This window comes from Rhinolophus ferrumequinum, chromosome 2, assembly GCF_004115265.2.
Source record: "Rhinolophus ferrumequinum isolate MPI-CBG mRhiFer1 chromosome 2, mRhiFer1_v1.p, whole genome shotgun sequence".
Taxonomy (NCBI): Eukaryota; Metazoa; Chordata; class Mammalia; order Chiroptera; family Rhinolophidae; genus Rhinolophus; species Rhinolophus ferrumequinum.
In genome coordinates this window covers 28,109,129-28,134,510 of record NC_046285.1, presented here as the reverse complement: position 1 = coordinate 28,134,510, position 25,382 = coordinate 28,109,129, and the positions used below count along the sequence as shown (strand labels likewise).

General features: G+C 39.9%; 1 protein-coding gene across 1 annotated transcript; it reads left to right on the top strand.

Annotated features, from left to right (window-relative positions):
* The first annotated feature begins 3,467 nt into the window (after positions 1-3,467).
* Positions 3,468-17,436, top strand: CPOX (coproporphyrinogen oxidase). Its single transcript, XM_033133215.1, has 7 exons — positions 3,468-4,115; positions 5,910-6,053; positions 6,316-6,426; positions 7,620-7,761; positions 9,734-9,952; positions 13,471-13,575; positions 15,394-17,436. Exons 1-7 carry the CDS (start codon positions 3,593-3,595, stop codon positions 15,479-15,481), a joined length of 1,332 nt encoding a protein of 443 aa, XP_032989106.1. The 5' UTR covers positions 3,468-3,592; the 3' UTR covers positions 15,482-17,436.
* Positions 17,437-25,382: the final 7,946 nt, after the last annotated feature.

The following is a 25,382-nucleotide window of genomic DNA, read 5'->3' as shown; positions in this document are numbered from 1 at the left end:
CAAGGCCTATCTTTGGTCTACACCTAAACCTAGTGTAAGCTTCAGTTTCCAGATCATCATATGAGAGTAATAATACTGGTTCCATCTATGATGGCGTTGTTTTGAACATAGCACATAGAAAATGCTAAATAAATGTCTATAGAAAGGAAGAATGATCTAGGACTCAGTTTGACCAAGAATAGTTACCCAAAAAGTTCTCATAACCCTTCAGTTATAGTCGAGGCTAGGACATTAAGGCTGCCTGGTTGCTGGTTAGGATGAGGGTAAGGATGGGAGCAAGTATTTGGAGCAAGAAAGCCAGGGCCCCTGAAGCACATCCATATATTAGGACCAAAGGTATCTAATCCTTTGCTCCAGTCCTCAACCCATTTCCCTTGACCTATGTGTTCTCTAAATGGAAGCTGAATGGTTCAATTTGGGAAGAAGAGTAAAGAAACAAATCTTGGGTCTGGCCATGGGGTCTGCTAGTGGTGCATATTCTTGCCTTTTTATTTTCTCTATGTCTCACTCCTTTCAGCAAAAAACAAACAAATAAAAACATGCTCAAGTCTTCCACCTCAAACAAAAGATCAATCTTATAGCTGCCCACCCTGAGTTACTGTCGTTCTATATATTCTTTCAATGTAGCTGCCACCTCATCTAGTTTTCCGAAGCTCTTGTCTCAAAGGCAGGCAGTGACTTCCTAATAGTGTCCAGTAGTCAGCACGTAGGTCTCTGACGGGAGAGTGCAGCTTTCTGTCCACTGATCACACTGTTCTCCTTGGTGCCCTCTCCCCCCATGCTTCTGTGACATAGCACCAAAGTCCTAAGACTTCTCGTTTCCCTCATCCCTAAATGTCTCTGGTGCGCTGTCTTATGACTTTGAGTCTTTTATCCCTTTGTTCTAAAGTTCTTTGTTGAACTTTTCATCATTCCAGTTTTGGGTATGTCACACATCTACCCTTCCAGCCCTCACCCCTCTCTGGACCCACATTTCAATTTATACAGCCCACCAGCATCCCAAGTTCAATGTGAGCGGTGAGAGAGAGAGTATCTCAAATGTGCTTTTCCCTCCCTCTGTATTCATTCAATATCATCACTTCCAGAAGCAGGGCTTGGTCCTTAGACATGGGAGAAAAGTTCACTCTAGATAGAAACAGGGAACAAAGGGCACCGATTCTTGACTCCCAAGTTTAGAAAGATGTTGGTAGGGGTTTAAGTTAAAAGGTTTTAAACGTGTATTTTCCAAAAGAGTATTCTAGTTGACCAGAGGAAATGAATTCTCCATGACAGGAGTGGAAGCAGCTTTGCATCTCTTCTGCAAAAAGCACTAGCTGCAAGCACCATGAAATCATGGAGACGGTACCCAGGAGCAATGGGCAATGTCTTTCTTCTTGCTGTCTGATGAGGACTCCTCAACACTAGCCCCATGCTCATTGTCCCTTGCTTGTCTAACAGGAGCGACACCTGCATGTACCCCAACATTGTATTCCCAACATTTTCCCAAATGACCCCTCTCCCCTGTTTTCAAGTTGACCCATGACATTCTTAGGCCTCCTAGAGTGGATGTTGAGAGCACTGTATAGTGAAGGGGTACGTGGCCAGGAACCTCCTGTACCTAGGCAAATGGACAACTGGAAAACATAAAGCAGTGCAGGAAACTGGGTTCCAAAAAGGATGAGACCCCTACCTTACACCTTATGGTTTATAACTTATTGTAAACTTATTATTTGTCCCAGCTAGCTTTCTGATGCTTGAAATTGCTTGAATAGAGGCTGCCTTTTACTTCACACTGACAAATCAGGCTTAAATACAAGTATCTTCTTGGAGATAATGTGAAATCCCAGGAAGTGTGATTTAAACTCATACTAATCAGGCTGTTAAGGCTTTTTCTGAGCATAGCATTATAAGATGAAGGTAGGGAGGTTGCTGGAAGTCAGAGGAAGAAATGAGAGAGTCCCCTTGCACAGAGAGGCTAAGGATGGAGAGGGAAGGAAACCCGGAAACCAGTACACAATTGGTTCAAGACCAGCCTATTTGACTGGGCAAATATTCAAAATGGCCTGTACCTGCTTATTTTTTACTGACTTTATGGGTATTCTCAGAATCAGAACAACAATGAAGGGGGTTCTTAAAGAAAAATGGGCCAGAGAGGTTTCTTTTCATTAATGACGTTCATTTGTCACCCCCAGGCTTCTAGATACCCTACCACAGGTATCTAGAAGAAGCAAACAACCCTTCTAGAGTGATAGTTCTTATCTTTCCTTTCCTCCCCCAATTCAGCCTCCCAGCAAGCTACAGCTAAAAGCTTCCCCCAAAAGTAGTTTATCCACTTCTTAATCCAAGCCTTTACCTTTCATTGAACTTGTTAAGGAGTCAAGCATGCCCCCCCCCAGTCAACATCACATGCCTGTATGAAAGCTGCCAGATGCAGTTGTGGATGGATAAACTACACTGCCTTGAATAACTCGTCGGCCCATAGCCATGGAAGTTGCACCACTGCACCTAGACAATAAGGAAAAACTTGTAGAAACCACCACCAGTGGATTACATGATCTACTACTAGAAACTAAAATCATCCTGGAGACTTAAGGGACAGAATAGGCCCTGACAATCATTCTTACACTTTTATGTCCAGACACCATGAAACTGTGGTATGGTTATAGGAACAAACAAACAAAAATCTGTCCATCAAATCTCTGTTAGCTTCTTTCCTCATTTTTTTAAACGTGTGTGTGTTTGTGGGTGGGTGAAGGAGTGTGAATGTTTGTCCTGCCTAGTTTGCAGGAGTTATTTCTCAGGTTATATAAACCTGAGAAATAGTTGGCACCCTACAACTGTAGGATAAGTATTTTTAAATCTCTTATTCCTTGATCACTCAAACACAAGTCATGAGTTTTATGCTGGTTTAGTTCAACAGTCACTTTGCTTTTCCTGTATTTAAAATAATCAAGTGGGAACTATAGGCGCAAGGCCTGGGAAGATTTTAATGACAAAACTGTGATACGAAGTTGATCCGAGAAAGTCTTCCCTTTAGGATTTCTTAAGAGCCCTTTAGGTAAGGAATTTCCCAGGCTCCGACCCCACCAGTCCTACGAGTTCCACAAGCTCTAGGGGAATAGAAGCAGGGACGAACGGGCCTTCTATAGATAATAGAGCCAGGATTTGCAACCTTGTTTGCAAATGTTAGTCGGGCGGGGGTCTCTGGCCATATTTCTGCCCGTCAGCCCTCAGCATCAAGCCCTACTTTGTCTTCTCCCTGTGGTTGATTGAACAGCAGACCAGAGGTTGTGTGTGGCAAGAAAGCCTCTTATCTCTACCTTCGCTTCCACTGCGTTCTCGCACCCTCCGCGCCCCAGCTCTCTTCCCACCGGACTCACCCTTCTGTGGACAACAGATTCTTTATCTCCCCGGCGCACTTTTGCAGGCGGAGATAGGAGCCGGGACTACAGCTCCCAGAATGCCCCGCCTCCGGCCCGCCTCCCCGGAGCCGGTAGTAGCTCTTCTTTGCCAAAGGTTCGGTGTCCTGCACGGCACGCGGGCCGGGGACTCCCAAGGGGCTCAAGGGCCGGTCTCCGGGACCTGGGCATTGCCCAGGTGACAGCACGGGAACATGGCATTGCACCTGGGCAGGCTGAGCGCGAGCCCCTGCTGGCGCGCGGCACGGAGCGGCTGCGGAGAGCTGCGCCTTTGGTCCCGTCGCTGCGCGGCTGGACGCATCTGCCGGCCCCCTGGCACGGCTGGCACGGAGCAGAGCCGCGGGCTGGGGCACAGCACGACGGCGGGAGGCGGGCCCCGGCTGGGGACGGGGCTGGCCGCGGCGCTGGCGGGGCTGGCGGGGCTGGCCGCCGCCGCCTTCGGGCACGTAGAGCGGGCGGAGATGGTGCCCAAGAGCTCGGGGGCGCGGAGCCCCTCGCCGGGGAGGCCGGAGGAGGAGGAGGACGAGCTGGCCCGCCGCTGCAGCTGCTTCATGGCCTCGCCTGTGACCGACCTGCGCGAGCTGCGGAGGAGGCCGGGCGACATGAGGACTAAGATGGAGCTACTGATCCTGGAGACCCAGGCCCAGGTGTGCCAGGCGCTGGCGCAGGTTGATGGGGGTGCCCGCTTCTCTGTGGACCGGTGGGAAAGAAAGGAAGGTGAGGAGGTCGGCCCGTAGCGGGGAGGTGAAGGTAGGGAAAAGAGGTTGGGCTTTAGGTTGCAGGCGGAAAATGACTCAGAATTGGGATGGGATGAAGACAGGGAGGGGTACCTGCTAGATTACAAGGGACACGGTTAAAAAGATTGACACTGAAAGGGTCTTCAGCCCTCTTCTTGCAAGTGTGGAACAACCTGATCTGCTGTCACTCTATACTACTGGACATTTCAAAATCTTTGCAATTTTATGATGGTATTTTTTTGCAGAAATCTCAGGGTTGTTTTAGCCATCAAGCATGGAGTCCAGATTGGTAATTGACGATAGTCTTTCCCCCACGGTTCATCCGCTTTTCTAGGTACCTTTATACCTTCTCCTCCTTTGGAGATGAAAAGAGAAGCGCGGCTCCCCTTTCCTAAAGTGTCAGCCAGGTTCCTCCAGCGGAGGTTGTCATTCTGTCGTTTTTCCAAGTTAAACAAGAAATATTTGATTGGCTTGTCAGTACTTTGACCAAGTGCACCCATCACATTTCCTGCCAGGAAAATCTTTCCTTCCAATGGCAAATATGTCAGCATTACAACCCAGTTCTTACAGTCGTATATTCATGACCATGTTATTACCTGTACAGTGACACCTCACATCTTGGTCATAAACTTGAAGGATTTCTCATTTTTCCTAGCTGGGAATACTACAGCAACTTCTCATCAGTTGATTTGGGGCTGTGATACTGCCACATCTATACTAAGTGAAGTTAAATCTGGTTTTCATGGTGTTTTCCATCTTGTAATGTTTTTAAGTAAAGACCGTTGTACCCGGACACAACCTCAAGTACTAGACTAGCTAGCTGAGTGACCTTCAGAAGTTACTTAACTATTTTTGTTCCTCTGTTTCCTCATCTATGAAATGAGATTAGAAATAATATATGAGAATATTATAAGGATTAAATGAGATAAATATATCTGGCGTGTTTAAAATATTGTCTGATGCATAGAAAGCACAGAGACAGATTGCTTGGGCCACTTGCCAGCTGTGTGTTCTTGGAGAAGGCGTTCGCCTTTCAGAGCCTCAGTTTTCTCATTTGAAATATACAGGAGTTGTACTGGATCATCTTATGTCCCATCCAGCTCTAAAAAGTCTTAGAGATAAAACAAGCCAACATGAGCCTTTATGTTACAGTTGCTGTTTCGGTAACTAGTGTCTTAAAAAACAAACAGACCAGCTACTAATAACGTAGTGAAGCTCATATACCTAAATGTTAATGTGTGTCTCACTCAGTTTAAGGTTCTGAATCCCTTAAGTGATGGAATATCTACTGTTTTTTAATTGTCTGAAAACAAAATTATAAAGGCAAACAGCACACTGAGAAAAAAACAATTGAAACAACAGGGAGCTCTTAAATTCTGTAACAGTGGAACACTTCAAATATACCCATTCCTGTTTTCAGCCTTCACTGTCTCTCATATATCATAGCCAGTGGATGCCATCCTCAGCAGTAGTATTTAAAGGGGAAATACTCCAGTGATTTATTTTAGATGACGGCATAAAAATGTAGGAGAGCTACTCAGTTTGGTGACATGGGGAGATATTTGCCTATGATGAGTAGTAAATGTCATAAAGCGAAGCTAGTTGTCTGATTGTAGTTTACTTACAAATATAAATATGCTGATATTATGGAAGATTTAGAAAAATAGAGGAGGAAAATAATTCCTAATCCCACCATCTTTATGCTAGGGTTGTTTTCAGTTTTGCACAGTTTCCAATTTTACATCCTCTCCTCATTTTACGTTTCTGTCAACAGGAGGTGGTGGCATCAGCTGTGTACTTCAAGATGGGCATGTTTTTGAAAAGGCCGGGGTGAGCGTTTCTGTCGTTTATGGAAATCTTTCTGAGGAAGCAGCAAAGCAGATGAGAAGCAGAGGAAAAAATCTAAAAGCTAAAGATGGTAAACCAGTCTCAACAGCCTTTAAGAGTCCCGGCAAACCTCCCCTATCACCCCAAGTTTTTTGTGTGTGAAGTAAATATTACTTCTATAAAAAGCCATTTGTGTGCATATGCCAGATAAGCATGTTCATAATTACTTTAAAAATTTATTATTTTAAGAGGCAAATTAAAAAGCGGTTTTTGAAAATCGATCCAGAATCCATATTGGAGTTAGTTTGTATCAAGCCAGGTGACTGCCGCTCACTATGTGTTTTACTTTCCAGGTAAATTGCCGTTCTGTGCTATGGGCGTGAGCTCTGTTATCCACCCCAAGAATCCTCATGCTCCTACTGTGCATTTCAACTACAGATACTTTGAAGTAGAAGAAGCTGATGGTAAGGGTCTCTGAGCTGTGGAAAGTTACTGTGCAAAATGTGTATTGAAAAAGAACAAATACAGTCTTACCTAGGTTTTTTTCAAGAGGCATATGAAAGTTTATTCCTTGGCAGGTACAATGGAGTATGCACTGGACATAAAAAGGGAAGTGGTATTGGCTGGATTCTGACCTCCCCATATTTCCTCCAACGCAGAGGAAGGATTTAATGAACCCAAACTTAAAGTGCTCACAGGGTTCTTTGCAAATACAAACTCATTACATCCAAAGGAAAAACCTCATGTGCGAGGTTAAGTTGAAATGGAGAACTTGCTTTTTGAAAATATCTTCCACCTGCGTAGCTTTGCTGATCACCATGCCTTATCAGTGGGTTTAAGACGGGGTGCAGTTGAGCATGCCTTGTGCACACGTAGTCCAGCTCAGGTCCTCCATTAGCTTGGCCAGCTTTCAGAGCATCTCTGCGCTGCCACGCTACTCGCTACTCCCGCTGGTGTCTCTGCAGGGGGTAGTATTAAAGTCATTGTGTTTAACTTTTTATTTCGAAGCCGCTTAGTTTGGCTCAACCTTTTAATGTTTAAAAGTTGGTCACTGGTATGGATAACCCATAGACCTAACTGAGTACATGAAATAGTTATTCTCAAGTGGTAAGTTGTCTCCCTCAGCAAGTGGTTTTATCCTTTCTGGGAGAAAGGCGAGGGGATGGCAATTGTTCTTAATGCAGGGAGCATCAGGCTCTCCTAGGTTTTTGTTTTCTTGTTTTGTTTTTAATAAACTATTATATATAGATGCCTGGGCCAGAGATTTGCCTGTTTTTTGTTTTTTGTTTTTGTTCTTTAATTATGGCCTAGCAGAGGCATTTTAAGCTCCTTTTGTGGTTCTAATATTCAGTCAGAGTTGAAATTCACTGCCTGGTCCACCTGTTTGGTGTTTGATAATTCACTACCATGCATATAATTTCCCTACCTGGTTCTACGCTCTTTAATTTCCTACTTCCGTTTATTTCTGCTTTTGTCTCTTCTTTCCTCCCCAGGCCTTACTGGCCATTCAGAGCTAAATTTAATCGAATGTTTTTTGACTCACCCACTTCAGGCTTAATAAAGTAAGCAGATAAATTAAGTTTGCTAATACAGTGAGTAGTGTGCTCCATCTGAAAGTCCAGAGTTCACATCAGATTCACATGTCTTGATTTGGTAGGTAATAAGCAGTGGTGGTTTGGTGGTGGATGTGACCTTACTCCAACGTACTTGAACCGAGAGGATGCCATCCATTTTCACAGAACTCTAAAGGAGGCTTGTGACCGGCATGGTCCAGATTTCTACCCCAAATTCAAAAAATGGTACGTAAAGATACTGAACATATCATGATCCCCTAAAGTATATTCCATTCCTTCTGTAGATCCCTAAGGCAACTACTATGCCACTGCATACGTTTTCATCTTATGAAGGTTGAACTGTTTTCTTTGCCCACCAGAAGTGGTTTTAAGTGGTCTTCGTAATTTGTTTACTTAGGAATATTTGAATGTAATAAAAATTGGGTAGCAGCATCTTTTTTGATTCCAAATGATTTAGAATATAAACTTGAAGGTGACCTATGCTGAGAACCTGAGACTTTTTTATCCTAGGGTAAAATATTAAATTCTTATCCCACATAAGAATGATTGTCTCTTTGTTGCCATGTGTGAGGGCATAGGAAAGGTTGGAGAACTGTAATATCAGGAAGTGATGCAAATGTACCGGAGATTTCGGACAAGGAGAAAGCTGAAATTGGAAACTGTGCAAGAAACTCCAATGGTAAAGAAAAGAAAAATAAACAAGAGCTGTAAAGAGACCCAGGATATTTGGTAGATGTGAAATGGAGTCGATGCATAAATTGTTTGGAATAAAGAGTAAAGTACTCCAACTCCTTAGAGCTAATTGGCATTCTTGAAAAAGGAAAACAGAAAGGGTTTTGGGTTTTTATTTTTTTGCTTTACTTTTAGAGCTAGTAATTGTGGAAGCAATATTTTTATGTAAGCATGGAGTACAGCTTTAAAATCTTAGAAAAGATAAGACATTTGCATTTTCCCCTTTTGATTTACACTACCACTGAAAACTGACAGCCATGGGTGCACAGATGTAGTAAGATAAAGGGTTTTTGTTTTTTTCTCTCACAAATCAGCATCCTTCCAGGAGGACTAGTAGGGCAGACGTTGCCTTTTTTTGGTTTCCTTCTTTTTGCCGTCACTAAGATGATCTTATCTGGGTAGAATTAGTTAATAAAATATATGAATGCAGGCTAGTTAAAATGTTTTGAGTATAAGTATTTAGCAAATTTCTTAATTTCATAATTTTATGAAGAGAGATTTTGAGCTAATATGACTTGGGTAAAGCTGACTTCACAACCTTGCTCAGGGTGTACTTGACGTTAATACAATGTTCATGTAAAGGAAAGCCAACACGTCACATTTGAAGTGAATTATACCAATACCACACTTCTGGGAATTGGTGTCTGCTAGCTCCTTTTGTTTAAGCTATTTTTAAGAAGCTTTAAAAAAGCTTTTTTTGTTTGTACAGGTTTTTCTATTTAGAGACACTTATTCTATAGAGATCATCAAAAGAACCATTTCCACAATGTAGACTGCATTTAGGAAATGACTTCTTAGGAAAGGTGTTCCAGGAGGCACCAAAGGAGAAAGACTCAAGAACAGCCTGAGAGTTTCATGTGCTGGCTCACACGGGTAACCTTTACTATGTCGGGAGGCTCTGGTCCTCTGAACATTTCCTTCCACCAGCCCTCTCTCAGTCATGCATGCTATAGAGTCATCGAATTTTATTGCTAAAAGAGACCTTAGAGATTATTCACATACCTTCTTTTGGTGAATAAAGAACTGATTGAGAGCTCAAGAGTTGGTACCCAGTCATGGGCCTGGTTGTTGGTGTCATGGTTGCTCGAGGATTTCTGTCCTGCCTCTTCAAAAGCAGCAATGCTTCTGAGGGCAGCAGCGTCACTTGTTTCAAGAAATACAGTATTAATACTGGGCCCTTCGTTTCTCTTTTCCCTAAAGGTCTTAGAGAGCCATATCCTCTAGATAGACATGCGTTCAATTGCCTCCTTGCTTTGCAGATAAGAGGAAGAGCATTTTCTCCAGTGGTACTAACTGTAGGCAATCTGTCTAAAGTCCTAGTGTTTTTTTCATAATTGGACAAAAAGTAAGGACACTGTGCGGCTGGTATAGTCAGGGTAGTGCTCTAAACTAAAACGCTTGCATTACTTTTTATGCCTTCTGCCTCCGCCTTTGACCCCTGACTTGGCCTTGCTCTGTTTTCCAGGTGTGATGATTACTTTTTTATAGCCCATCGTGGGGAGCGGAGGGGCATTGGGGGCATCTTTTTTGATGACCTTGACTCTCCATCCAAGGAGGAGGTGTTCCACTTTGTGCAGAGCTGTGCCCAGGCCATCGTTCCTTCTTATATTCCCCTTGTGAAAAAGCACTGTGATGACTCATTCACCCCCCAGGAGAAGCTGTGGCAGCAGCTCCGGAGAGGACGGTGAGTGAGGACTGGAGAATAAACCGTGTTGCCCAGTAACTGGGTGGAAGGTAAAGCAGCTGTAGTAACAGTGGCTGGTGAGTTGTCTTGGGCAGATACTTTGTTACAGTTGTGTTAATACTCTAATTTCTTTTCATACTTAGATGACCATTAAATGAATTTAAAAAACTGTGTAAAATAGTATTTTGGAAAGAGCAAAGTTTATTTCATTTGTCCATCCATCAGATTCATAGTAGGCATGTAGAAAGTACTTGGTGAATTTAATTCAGCTGATTTCTCTTAGTCATCTAGCAATACCCTCCAGTCTCATGCCAAGATAGTGGGCATCATTTAATGTTTTTGCTGCTTTCGTAATTTGGAATCACACCTTTTTTCATTCATCATTAAGCTTTCATGGAAGTTGTAATGGAAATAATCATTTTAGAAATTATTTACACTAATAATATTTACTAATTATGGAGTCCTTACTTTCTGCCAGCTAATTTATTAGGCAGTTTGCATCTAATTTTCTCCAGAAACCTATGAGATTGGTATAATCCTTACCATTTTATAAATGATAAAACTTATTCTCAGAAAGGTAAGTTCCTTGCCCAGTATTACACAGCTGGTAAATAAAAGATTCCAGGTATGGGACCAGGTTATCACTACTTCAAAACTTGCAGTCTTTCCCATACATGCAGGAATTGGTTGCAGCAGGTTTGAGTTTCTTACCATGACACTGACCTGAGTGAGCCCGCTCTGTGCATTGAGCTTGATGAGCTCAGGTGGGTGAGCATAAGGTTATTCTCACCTTACGCTGGATATACTTGTGAATCAGCTCCAAATTATCTGCTCTTCTAGCTCACGTGAGTTTCTGATTGCCGTCTTAGTTGAATGTAGACTACTGGTCCATGGCTATAAAATGGATTTTCTCATTTGTGTTAATTCTGTCTCAGGCATATGAAGCTTTGGGTACTTTCGGAGGTAAGGCTAGTGTCCCGAAAAGGTCAACATCAGTAACATTCCAAGTTTAAAGATAAGTGTTTGTGTTTATCCTTCCTGATTCTGTTATCTGGTCCCCCCTTACAAACTTGGGAAAATGAGAGTTGATTAATTTTTCCCCTTAGAAATTTCTTAAACAATGCATCTGTTTTGGGATTTTTTGTGTCTGTTGTTGTTGTTCCCATGGTTTCTCAAATATACCTATACTTCTTCTTCTGTCACTTGACATGTGCCCTGTGTGACTAGGCACTAATCTGGCTACACAGGTGAGCGTAACGTGGACCTGTGAAAACAAGCTCATGGTTTAATGGGGGAAGGTATGCTTAAGAGGATAATTAAAAAAGGAAAAAACGAAAAAGAACTCTATGGAATGTATGATGTTCTAGTTTTGCATATGATTTCATACGCAAAGCTGGCAGGTTTTGTGAATCCTAATGAGGTGAAGCCTTTAAAACTTCTTGAACGTGGGAATAATGTATTTTGTTCTTTTCGTTATTTAATGACAAGACGTTTTGAAATTCCAGTTGTAAATATCATTGAATGTCAGGTGTGTTTTGGTAGAAGTGTGGGGTGTTAGATTAATTTTCTGTGGTGTGGTGGGTGACTATTCTTCAGGGAGAGCCTCCTTCTCCCAACCTTATCTCTGGGCCTTATGGTGGCAGGAAACTCTGGGGCTTAAGATAAGCCGGCTCTTCATTGTGGTTATCGTCGCTGTCTTCACTTTCTACCCTGCATCTCGAACCCTGTCTGCCTTCTTCACAGGCTAGTCTTCCCCACCTCCTCCCACCCCAAATATGAGTTTCCCTTGCAGTGGTCAGAATGCTTCCCGTTTGACTTTATAGTCTCTTATTTGCAATCTCATTTACTCTCTTGTTCTTGGTTACCACTATTCTCTCCCCAGGCCTTGAACTCCAGGTCAAGTCTTACAGCCTTTTACTTTTTGTATAGGAGAACAGAAACCAAAGATCTTTAACTTGTTTTGTTGTAATTTGGGCAAGGGAAACAGGATAACATTTAGGCATCAGTTAAATAGAAGGAAACGGTTAAGGTCCATAGCTTACAGGTACCTCCATAGTTTACAGGTCCATAGTTTACAGGTAGAGGATAGAGGCATGGAAAGAATCAGAAAGATCAGATCTAAGCGATACCTGGGAGTCAGAGAGGCTAATGTAGGAAAAGGGGCATCGTTCACTCAAAAAAGGAAAACACAGGAATTCTACAGAAAGCTTGTTTACAGAGATCCTTCCACGGGTCTTTGAAAAATAGTACAAACTAGAGAACCACAGCCGTTCCTTAAATACTGGGTTTGTAAATGTAATATCGGGTGGAAAGGGGCCTGAGAGACTGAAATTCTTTTCTGTGGTCTTACTGAGGAGGAGTTAAGAAGATTCATTTAAAGTATCTTTTGAAACAGGCATCAGAAGGTGTTAAATAGTTGTTAGTGTGTAAAATTCAATCAGTGATAAATAAATGGTAAGGACTAGAAAGGGATTCATGGATATAATTTACTTAAATTTTCTCAGAGTCTTTAGCAAATGTCCATACAGAGGATGCTTTCTAAAATTTGCAGTACTTTGGAATTCTAGAGATTTTGCTCTATGAGTGATTAAAGACAGTAACCAGTGGATATACGAGGATATCTGAGGGCTGTTTACACCACGAGAGTAGTTTCTGAATGAGTTGAGAAATGATCTGAAAGGAGGACTATTTATTGAAATTTTCAGATTTATGGATCATTCTGAACTCTTTTGGGTAGTAGAAATTATCTTTGTGTGATTGGGAGAAGAGCCCCTTTCGCAAAGGACCCCATGATGTTAAAGGCGATCACAGATTTTTAAGCTAGACAGAGGTTAGATCTGACTCGGTGGCAGTTAATGGAAAGCGAATACACTAAACCAAGTGTAGGTTGATGCTCAGAAGATAAAACTGAGCACTGCAACTCAAACCCTTCCTTTTATTAATATTGCTGTTAATCTGCAGGAAGACTGAACTATGTTACCAGTTATTGATGCTGTTAACTACTTCAAGAAAAGGGAATATCTAGAACGTATTGGAAGCGTGAATAGATTGCTGTTATCTGCATTTGGCTGTTTAATTGCAAGAGTTTTACCCTGTCTTAGAACCATGAGTTGAATGCAGTGAAATGAAGTCTTTGAAACATCTCAGACTATGGGGGAGGGCTAGAAGGAGCCATGCTATCCTGATGAAGGGTGCCATTTATTTTTCGTAATTGTGCCTTAAAAGTCTCAGCTTTGTGTGCCTTCTGTTTATTTATCAGAAAACAGCCTTCTTTTATAACTGTTCTATGTTGGGGCCAAATCTATATCCTTTTGTTTATTGGATAGAATACCCTTTTATTTATGCCCGTCCAGATGGAGAAAACTCAGCCGACTGTAGATTGATGTTCCCTGTGCCAGTTCCAGCTGATAGGGGTTTGTGAGTGGGAAGAAGCTCCCCTTTAAGTATGCGTTACAGGCTAATCTTCAGAGAGATTTTACTCCGCTGGTCCTTAATGTTATGTGATGTCTTTATGTCAGGTATGTAGAATTTAACCTGCTGTATGATCGGGGTACAAAGTTTGGCCTCTTCACTCCAGGATCCAGGATTGAAAGCATCTTGATGTCTTTGCCTCTCACTGCTCGGTAAGAAGAACTCATCGTGATAATTCTTCCTGCACCCCTAACCCTCTCTCAACATGAGCGTTAGCTCCGCAAATGTTTTACCTAAAGACTTCACGGGTTTTGACTTTGCTGATTTTATAAGAAAGTCACAGTCAAATACTTAAGGAAGATCAAATCGGGTTTTTAAGGGGTGGCAGGATGAATAATATAGCTCTGTGGGTGAGAGGAGGGAAAGAAATGAGGGACTGAGACGATAGGGGAGATGATGGCGTCCAGGGGTTGGGCAGATTGACCGTCCCAGCTTGGTAGTTTTCTAGGAAGAGCTATGGGCAAAGCAAACTTATTTGAACATCTCAGCTTTTTAAACTTAATTTTATTAGAAATTATTGAACTTGGGCGGAAATGTCTCACTCTCCAGTATGAACCATTAAGCTTGTTTGAAAGTATGAATGATCATTTCAGGTGCTTGACATTCGCTGCCATGGGGAGCTTCCATAAAGGTTAATTGAATCTGTGTGGGCAGTTTTAAAGATGGATATATTTTATAGACGGATATACGTTAGTGTTTTAGGTTAATAAAGATCTACAATTGACTTTGTTGCTTTTAAGAAAGTGAAAATGATGCGTATCCAGACTGAAATAGATAAATTCAGGAAAAAAACAAAAATTGCCATTGCTTGTTTTACAAGAGGCAGAATCATCTTTTCTCCATGAGTTTAAATGTCCAAATAAAAATAGACTACTAGATGGCATGGATGGTCTGCCTTGCATCATTCTACTGTCCAGATCTAGTCATGTGAGATCAGTACCTTCTACGGTTCTCACTGCCTTCAGAATGGCATTGGCTCTCTCCTCAGCTGTTGTTTTGGGGATCTCGGTCCTTGGCTAGACGCTCATGCAAATCACTGTTAGGTGTTCCTGCCACTCTAGAGGCAACATGTGAATAAAAAGGAGAGATGAGTTAAGGCCCCTGGTCGTCTGCCTGATTGCTGCTGGCCCCTGATTATAATGTACATTCCAACCTGCAGATACGGGCAGATTGGAAATCACTGCCTTGCTCAGCTGAGTAGTATTAACAGAATAGGTTACTGTTAGTTTCTTACAGTCTATACTAGGGGTCTGCAAACTTAAAGCTATAGGACAAATCCAAGTCCACTGAGGGTGTGGCCCTTGTACGGCCCTTGAGCTAAGAATGAATTTTACATTTTTAAAGGATTTATTAAAAACAAAAAAGAATATGCAAGAGACCATACAAGTATATAGCCCCACAAAGCCTAAGGTATTTATTAGTGGCCCCTTATAGGAAAAGTTCGCCAACCCCTGGTCTAAACTAGTGCTTCCCAAACTTCACACTGCAGCTTAACCGTTTTGACCATATTTGTATATTATCGAGGTATTGTTTATTTTAATTTTATACTCTCACTTTTTCTGAGAGAGAATTTGTTTAAAAAGGCAATCCAATATTATTGCCATTAATAGATAGTAGCACATTAAAATAAATGTATAAGTATTAAGCTAAAAAAAGTTTGCCTAAAGATCATCTCAGGTTCTATACTTTACAAAACCCTGGTTTATAGTAAAAATGTATTTTGGCTCTGGGATATTAGTATTAGTTAAAGTATGCTCAAGAATTATTAAGAAATGTTATTTTTTTTAGCAGCAAATATTTTTTAAAAAGCCGACTGGGTAAAAGGCGTATTAGGCACAGTGGAGACCAAGAAGTATAAGACATTTTTTACTCTTTTAGAATTTTATTTTTTATTTATCTTAAGTAAAGAGGTGTCATTTATTTTACTTTTTTATTATTATATTTTTTGCTTCTGTTTTGGACCTGCATAGATGGGAGTACATGCATTCACCCTCAGAGAACTCCAAAGAAGCTGAAATTCTGGACGTTCTACGCCATCCAAGGGACTGGGTGCATTGATGCAGGCAGAGCAGCCTTCCGGGGTGGGGGACACAATGTGTGCCCCCTTCCACTGGCGGGCTCCGTTGCCACTGTGTGGCAGTTAGCTACCTGTGTCTTAGAGCCCCAGTCTTCTCCACTCGGGAGTTGGCCTCCTTGGCAGGTGGTGAAATGTGTTTTCAGCACCACAGGTTTCCATTGGATGTTATCGGTGACAGATGGTGAGATTGAGGCTTGTCAGAGTCAACTGGTTGATTTAAAACTGATTTATACTTTTAGAAGCATTTTATATGACTAGTTTATAAAATATGACATTGAATTTCCAAGTATATAGTTAAGGGAATCTACATATTATAATTTGTATCAGGAAATGTCTCATGTTATTTTCGTATCTTTTTTTTTTTTTAAAGTTTTAGTTTCTTCCAGAAAACTAATTTTATTTTCATTAGTTCAATGAGGTTGAGCTTGTTAGTAATTTTAGAAAAAAGCAACTGAATGTAAAAGCAAATGAAGGTAAAAGTTTTACTTTGTCATTACTGAAGTTTCTTTGATCATAATCTTTATGTATCTTTCTCTACAGATCATAATATTGTAAAATATTCATTTTTTTTATGATAGACATTTAGGAACACTTGAAAATTTCTTAATCTCTGCATGTGTTACAATTCAGTGATTACCTGTATTTGTTAACTCTAAAATGACATGATTGTTATTTAACTAAGGCACATCTAAGTTGTAATTTTGATTTTTGTAGAAGTGTAATTTGTTAATGTTGTGATTCTCTGCTCTTTTGAATATTAAACTTTATAACCTTAGATCCTGATATTGAAAATTTTCTATTCCAGACGTTTCTATATGGAAATTTAGACTAAAAACAATCCTGAAGATGTTATGAATTAAGGAAATGTTTCTCATTTGGGAAGTGATGAATATTTTCCTTCTTTAATTAAAGCAAACATAACTAAAATGTTACGAATGTGAGAAGCATGTAGCCATTTTACAAATATGTTTTTCTTGTATGATGGACTAATTGAAATTGTCCTCTTTTCAAATAGGAGAGTCTGTAACTCTTATGTTTGCTTTTAAGAGAAAATTGCAACAGAATTCTTAATATGGCTTCTTTGTTCACATAATAATATGAATTTATTTTATTCACAATTACATTGAAGTTTTTTAAGGAATAGTATCTTCCTACATATTATTATGCTTTATCTTGGAATATGTTTAATGTATGTGACTGTGTTTGGCTCTTTAGGGCTGGAAAATGTGTGAATTCTTCAACTGTCTTACAACAGTCCTACTGATAAATTTTATTATGAAATATGACTAAGAAATGTTTGTATTTTTCTTTTCAGGATAATCAATATAGGGAAGACAAATATTTCTTAGTACTAAGACTGTGGTTCCTTATTTCTAGGTATTTTACCCAAAAAAAACAATTTGCAGTCAAATTTTCATAGAAGCTTTATTCACAATAGCTCAAAATTAGAAATAATAGAAATGCCCATCAGCAGGTGAATGAATAAAAAACAATTATGTTATATCCATATGTTAAACTACTACTTAGGAACAACTATTGATAAATGCAGTAATACGGATGAATATCAAAAAAGCATTATGCCAAATGAAAGAAGCCAGATTCACAAGAATACTCACTGTATGACGACATTATATGCAAACCTAGAAAAGTCAAAACTCTTAACAACAGAAAGCAGATCAGTGGTTGCTAGGCGCTGGGGCTGGGAAATTATAAAAGGGGACAAGAGAATATTTTGAGGTGATGGAAATGTTCCATGTATTGATTGTGGCAGTGTTTACCAAATTGTATACGTTTATCAGAACTCATTGAACTGGATACTTAAAATCATGCAATTTATTATGTGTGTGATTTATACCTCAACAATGTTTGATTAAATAAAAAGACCATACTATATGCGTATAGGAATGAATGTTCAAATAAACCTCAGTTTACCTTTTACAATGAGAAGTTCTTTATCATATAGATCTGTTGGCATATTTAGTTGTGTTTAAGGTTATTGGGATCTGGGCACTGGACTAAGATAAAATTTCAAAAATTTTCTGTGCAATATCAGTTTTTCATAATTTTCAATAACTATGTATTTCTCTTACAAATGAGACTGTTTTGGGGGGGAAATAACAGAAAATAGACCATTCTGCTGTAATTCAAAGTACATTTATCTTTCAAATTTGTATTGGTGTGTATTGTGAGTCCACTAGAGGCCCAGGGTACACCTCCAAATGGCCTGAATACCTAATTGCTGCGTGTTAATGGTCATAAGGGGTGAAAATGTGGAGGGAGGGATGTAAATGCTTTGGAGCACATTTCTAACCACTACTTTATGTCTATCACTATACCTGTTCACCTATTCAGCTGAGTATTTGATGAAATAAAAAACTTCAGCATGCTAAAGAACACCAGACTAGAATGCCAAATAATGTTTCTTTATGACTTACCCTTCTGTGTGTCTTTTGCTGTTACAATTCATCAAGGCTGGAATCATCTGCAGATTGTTTTACTCTCACGTCAGTGCCTAGGCTAGGTTGACGCGAAGGCTAGGCTTAGCGTGGACTGGAGATCACAATGTCTCTGGGTGGCTCAGAACTCATATCCTCCCATACGAGACAGAGGTAGCTTGGTTGCCTCCTGCTTAGCCCAGAGGTTATGTAGTGTCACTTCTTCCACATTCTGTTGGTTAAGTGAGTCCCTAAGGGCAGCTGCAGAATCAAGCCCAAGGGAATTAGACCTTAACTAGCGTCAAGGAGTATATGGTCATCTTGAAAACCATCACATAGCCTTTCATACCGCAAACCACAAAATTGACCTGAGTCTAAGCATCCCCCCTTCTCCTGCAGAAAAGATTCTGAACTCAACCTGACCTTCAAAGCAATCCACCATTTGACCGGACCTCTTTTCAGCCTTATCTTCTACATTCTTCCCCTGCACTTGCTCCTCAGACTACACACTCACCACTGATCATATTTCTGAACATTCCCTGATTCCTTTCCATCTGGCCTTTGCTCAGGCTGCTGCTGTCTCTGTTTGCAATTTCTTATGCTCCTATCCATCCTTCCATGCCAAAGAAGCTTTCCTTGGAATCAATCTCTTCTACCCCTTCAGCACATTTTTACCTTCAGTATTGTTCTCATCAGTCTGTATCAATGCAGTCATTCAGTGTACGCTACACTTACTACAAAATATTTAAGGTAGGTCTTTCCTTATTTATAATGCCTGCTACCTAGTGAATGACCTGTTAATGACCTGTTAATTTTTGTCTGCCAACAATGTTTTGCAATATATTGTGGTACCAAGTTTAGTATTGTTTGCCTTTCTATATGATTGTCTTATTCCTAGTCTGGGAAGACAGAAGTTCCCAGCATACATCTCTCTATCTCTCTTTTTTTAAATTTATTGGGGACACATTGGTTAGTAAAATTATATAGGTTTCAAGTGTACATTTCTATAATACATCATCTATATATTGCATTGTGTGTTCACCACCCAGAGCCACCTTACAGCTATCTCTTAAAAGCCCATCTAGAAATTGTTTTCAAGAACGTATTGTATTATCCCTGCCACAAGTATTGTGTATTTGAAACCCCACATTAAAAAATTTGATCCTTAAAAATATATATATTTTTAATTTGATCCTTCTTCCCAAAGAAACACACATATAAAATTCCAATTTCACAGTAAACCTAAATTACCACATTTAAGTTAGTGAACCTTAGACATTTACAAATGGCTTGACCAAATCCTGAATTTGGTGTTGTTGCCTGAAACGAAGTCATAGGTTGTACAATATAAAACCTAACAGACCTGTTTCTACAAGCAGTTTAATACTAGATACACCATAGCATATACCAGCAAAGCAAGCTGCATTCCATCTTCTAATCAATGTACTTGGGTTTGGTTCTAGAAGTTAAACCCATTCATCAGTATTTTAAAGAATCCTTCACCTATTCCTATTCATACTTCAACACATACTTGAACATAAAACTTGGCATAATCCAATCCATCGTGGTTTCAATGAGTTTAATGAGTTTCAGCGAGTTTCAATGAGTTGACACAAATACAGTCACTTGACTTTGTAGTTATTTAAAGCTGCGACATCATTTCTGTCGTGGATTCATTTACTTAGAGAATGGTTGGGGAGTATCAAACTGAAGTTCACAGAAAAAGTTGTACCAGTTGAATGCCTCCATTATTTCACAGCAAGTATAATGCATTTATAAATGAGTCTTCATAGCCATCTGCTCAGGTCTGGTCAAAATTGTTTCCATTTTCTGATTTGGTGAGGCAGCCCAAGGCTTTTAGGATGTTCCATATCTGCTGCGTGATAGCCTTCTAACCGTAGGTAGAATATGCAGAATTTCAACCCAACTGATCAATTTCTTATAGTTCAAGTTGTAGTTGATTAAAAATAATTCTGTAGATATTCCCAAAGAACATTTTAAATATCTACATCAATACAAATAAACTTAACTAACTTCTGTTGAAAGTAGTTTTAATTCTTTAACGTGTATTTTATCTTATATACTATTCAACATGAGAGTAGTACTTAAAAACAATGTGAATATTTCTAGAGCACAGCAAGGACCTATTTGCATCTTAACCTCCATCTCCCCCACCATTTTAGTAATGTGAGGGAGATAAGGTTATCTCCCTTGTAACAGCAAAAGACCATCTTCTCAGCTGACACTGTCACGTGGAGCAGAGACAAAGTGTCCTGCTCTGCCTAATCAGAATGTCTGACTCACAGAATCTGTGAGCATAACAAAATGGTGGCTGTTTTTATGTCACTAACTTGGGGTGGCTTGTTAAACAGCAATTGATAACTAGAACAGGTTAGTTGCCCTTAAGAAAAAGACAGAGAGTAGTTGTGATGAGCTTGAAATGCCTACAAGCTGTCCGTGCCAGTATGTAGAGGTGTGAGTCTAAAGTTTGTGAGAGAAGTTCGTCTAGAAACACATGTACCAATTATCTGTGTAAAGGTGATAATTGAAAAAGTAGAAGGTGAGCCATCCAAGGACGTGCATGTAGTGTAGCAAGAAAAGAGAGTCAAAGACTGGACTGGAAGCAGAGAAATGAGCTCAGGAAGAGGTGTCCTGTAAGGATGCCACAAAGCAGCTCACTGAATGAATGGAATGGGGAGGAAGGACATCGAAAGGCGCAAGTTGAGTGTGATTGTAGTAAGGGTGAAAACATTACAATAGCTATGTTTCTACATATAGAAGATATTAAAGTAATATATGCTCTATATAATATGTTTGATAAATCAGGTATTAAGTTCAGATTTTTAGAAATAATCCTAGTCCCTGAATTACTGAGGTCTTCTTAGGTACTAAAATTAGGTAATAAAATAAAATCTCCATTAACATCACACAATGTCTTCAGTTTTTCTAATTATGTTTAAATATGAAATTCTTTAAAGAGCCAGTAGGTGGAGCACATTTGCTCTAGAAAATCTAATCCTGGGTTGTTAGTTTGATTTTTATTTGAGGGGGGGCGCGGGGGAAGGGTGGATGGGATGGAGGAAGAGGAAATGAAGAGAAAGAAGTGAACAAGAAGAAGGCAGAGAGAAAAGGAGAGGGAGAAGGGGTGGGGGCCGGTGAGAGAGAAGTGGAGAAAAGGCTAGAAAAAAAGGAGAAGGAGGCAGGAAAGGAGAAAAGATGAGAGAACTGTCTGAGGTCTCTCGTTCGTAGAATTATGGTATTGTTGGAGAGAGTATCTAAAAGAGTTACACTTATTTAATCAAGAACAGTAAATGTGACTATGATGTTTTATCTTGTTAAATGTCAAATGGCTTATGTTTCATTTCTCTATTACAGAGAGATTCTGAAGTTGGTAATATTTATAATCCCAATTATGTTGAACGTCTAAAGCAGGGGTCTTCATCTATTCCCAGAAAGTTCCTGAACTGTGAGTTGCCTGAAATCATGAGAAAATGTGTTCATTTTTCTTAGAGTCAGTAATGTTAATTTGACTCCCAAAAGGATGCATGATTCTGAAGAGATTGAGAACCACTCATTGAAATTGGGCGGTGTCTATAGCCCACAGGGTGCATGTGATAATTCAGTGAGGAAAGGTAAGGAAACACTTTTATCCTTTCAAAAGTTCTGTTTTTGTGTGTAATTTAATTATTTGCCCTTAGTAAATTAGTACATTAATTCATATATTCACAAATAAGCAAGGATATTTGGGGGGAATGAAATTAGCAGCATACTCAAAAAATTTCAAAACTTGCTTGTCCACATATATAGTGTACATTTTTACACTTTTAAGGACTCAAAATGGAAGCAGAGACATTAGAAAGCAGAATATCTTGATAAATCAAAGAAAGAAAACAAAATAATAAAGCTGGACTTCTTACCTCTGGCTGGAGTTACAGAACAGGAAATGGAGATATGCTAATTTCTCACTTGTTATAGAGGGAACTAATGGATACTGTCTAAAGAAATGAAGAATTAGATGTTAAATAAAGATGTAATAATAAAGATGTAATAGTAGAGTTATTTGCTAGAATAGAAATATAAACCAGAATTATCCACAAAACTCAGAAACATCATATGGAGTGAAAAAAGCAATCTGTAAAATAATACATATATAGTATGATTCCATTTGTATAAAACTCGAAAGATGCAAAACTAAGTCCTAGAATGTTTTTAAATGATAAAACTCTAATGAAAAACCAATGACAACGAGTGGGGAGAAGAATTGGGGTTGGGCCTACAAAGGGCTTTAAATTTCTTAGCGGTGTTTTATTTCTTGAGCTGGATTTTGATACACAAGTGGCCTTCTCAACATTTCAGTCTTATCAATAGGATACTTCTTAATATACTACCCATTTTCTAAATATTAATCTATTAAATATTTAATCATAAACCTTTTAAGCTAGAAGAAGAAAAACTCTTTTACTCTGTCATCTATATGCACCTCCATGTTTTTTTTTTTTGTTTGTTTCACACCCTGATGTGTGTTTCTGTAGGGAAGATGAAGAAAATTTACCTTCGTTGGTTGATGTGAGCTTTTATTAGCTTTTGTCTGTTCCTGAATGTGAGGTGATGGTTGGCTTAGGGTTCAAAGAATTCTGTGCTGTGATTAGGGGTTGAGTAAATTCCCCCTTTGGTCTCACTCTCCCGAATAGGGGAGTTATGAGATGATGTTGCTTTCTGTCTGTTTCACCCGCATGAGCAGATGAAGTGAAGAAGTAGCTAAGTTATATCAGGATGACGTGACAGGCACGTTGCCAGGCTTTGGAAGACCTTGGGCCGATGGCCCCAAGCAGGAACAGTAGATGCTGCTTGTCTGGATGCACTAGCCATTCAGCCGGATAAGCAATATTTTTATCATTGACTTCTGGACTCTTCCAGAACTGACCATTCCCAGAGAGGGAGGCAGGAGCAAGAAACTTGGCTCTAGGCTGGCCGGGTGGCCCAGGCGGTTGGAGCTCTGTGCTCCTAACTCCGAAGGTTGCTGGTTCGATTCCCACATGGGCCAGTGGGCTCTCACCCACAAGGTTGCCGGTTCAACTCCTTGACTCCCGCAATGGATGGTGGGCTCCGCCCCCTGCAACTAAGATTGAACACAGCACCTTGAGCTGAGCTGCCTCCCAGATGGCTCAGTTGGTTGGAGTGCGGGCTGTCAACTACAAGGTTGCCAGTTCGATTCCTCGAGTCCTGCAAGGGATGGTGGGCAGTGCCCCCTGCAACTAAAGATTGAACATGGCATCTTGAGTTGAGTTGCCACTGAGCTCCCAAATGGCTCAGTTGGTTGGAGCGTGTCCTCTCAACCACAAGGTTGCAGAAACGGCAACTGGATCTGGAGCTGAGCTGCGCCCTCCACAACTAAGACTGAAAGGACAACAATTTGACTTGGAAAACAGTCCTGGAAGTACACACTATTTCCCAGTAAAGTCCTGTTCCCCTTCCCCAGTAGAGCTTGGCTCTAAGGGTACACCTGAGAAAATATATAAGACAGACCTCAGTTGGCAGTGCAATTTCGTCATTTGGTCATTTGTCATTGGTGATTCTTCATCCTAACATTTTGAAGACTTCTAGCAAAATGCAGCTTACAACACCGGGAGACGTCCTAACTTCCAGCCATGAACCTGGTGAGGTCTGGCTGGTTGCCATCCTCCCCCGTGTTGTTCCCCATGGTTAGCCTTGAGAACTTGTTAGCATCTAGAAAACTTGTATGCAGCTTGCAGCTTATAGCATCAGAAGATGCCTTGACTTCTAACAACAACAACAACAACAACAACAATGGTAAGAGCAGCAACATTCTTGGGAACTAGCAAACAGCAGTGTGGGAGAACGCCTGAGTTTCTCTCAGCTGCAGACCTGGCAAGGTTTTGATTTATGATTTTTCCAGTGTTGTTCTCCATGTTTGGTGAGCTTTTGACGTCTGCTGTAATAGTTACTATCCTATAAAACTTATTACTGCTTTTGGATACTCCTTACTGATGTTATTTGTGTATTTAGTCAGGTGATTTTGATCAATAGTAAATATGTTAGGATCTCTTAAGCTTACATGTATGTATGTATGTCCTTTGACATAACATTGTTATCAATGTATGTAGTTTAGTCCTAACCACTTTTATTTTCTGTCATTAGCGTATTCTTTTAAGTGCCTTTGTCTTTTGCTATTGCATATTGCTAAATAAATTGATTAGATATTGTTAAATAAATAAATCAGTTAGCCCCGTTCTAGCATATGCTCCTCACCTTTCTTTTTCCCCACTCATCATTACAGTTTCTTTAAAACCCAAGTGTTTTTTTCCCCTAATACTTAATGCCTATACTTTGTGGAAATTTTGGAAAATAAGTAAAAGTATCAAGAAGGAAATAATTACCACGTTTTATACCACCGCTCAGAAATAACCATAACCACTCAATATTTTGGTAAATTTCTTTGTAGTTCTTTCATTTGAATATAGTTAAATCATATTGTATATATAATTTTGTACGCTGATTTTCGCTCCCTTAACTTTATATCGTAAGCATTTCCCCTTGTTATTTAAACACGGCAGAGGACAGGCTGGGACTGAATATAGGGCATTTCTTGAAAAGGAGCTACTTACTGGAGCCTCTACACCGTGGCCCACCCTCTTCCTCCACAGGAATTTGGCCTCTAGATGGCCAGGAGATTCAAGGGCTCTTTTCTAGAAAACTATTTTCTAGAATAGTTCTAGAAAAGAAAAAAAAGAAAAAAAGAAAAAACCACAACAACTTCACAACTGGGAGCTTTGGTGTTTTCACCACAAAACGGATTAGCTCTTTCCTTTGCTTCCCTCTCATCCACTTCCACCCTAAGAGCTTCCAATCCAATTTTTAGTGCCTCTTTAAAAGAATGGATCATCAACTATTTGAGGAAAATCTCCAAATGAGAGAGCAAGAGAGAGCGAGAGAGAGCGAGAGAGAGCGAGAGAGCGAGAGAGAGCGAGAGAGAGCGAGAGAGAGCGAGAGAGAGAGAGAGAGAGAGAGAGAGAGAGAGAGAGAGAAGCAAAGATACAACAGACAGACCTCCAGTTAATATCCTCAGACAGATAAGAGATTAAACTTATTTAGAAATCTAAAAGTAAACAGAAGATAGACCTAATAGATTTAAAAGTGGTTTTTGGAGAGTAGGACTGGGTGTGGATAGAAATGTAACAGAGCTTTGCTGTTTTTAATTATAAGCGTTTACTATTGTTTGATTGTTTTGAAACTAAGCATTTATTAGATTAATAAAAATATTAAAAGTAAGGCCATTTTTAAGGTCTCAAAACATCATTTTCATTATGCATATTTTTCCATTATCTAGGTTTTTTTAATCAAAAGGAACTTTCCGCTGTTACATTAATTTTTTATCGTGAGTTGCCATTACTTTATCACTGTTTTTAAAACCTCTTCCTGTTTTCAA

Excerpts from the sequence above, each read along its gene's own strand:
- CPOX (XM_033133215.1), top strand. The coding sequence starts at position 3,593 with ATGGCATTGCACCTGGGCAGGCTGAGCGCGAGCCCCTGCTGGCGCGCG. Across the intron at positions 7,762-9,733 it reads TACCCCAAATTCAAAAAATG|GTGTGATGATTACTTTTTTA; the intron begins GTACGTAAAGAT and ends TCTGTTTTCCAG. Across the intron at positions 13,576-15,393 it reads TCTTTGCCTCTCACTGCTCG|ATGGGAGTACATGCATTCAC; the intron begins GTAAGAAGAACT and ends GGACCTGCATAG.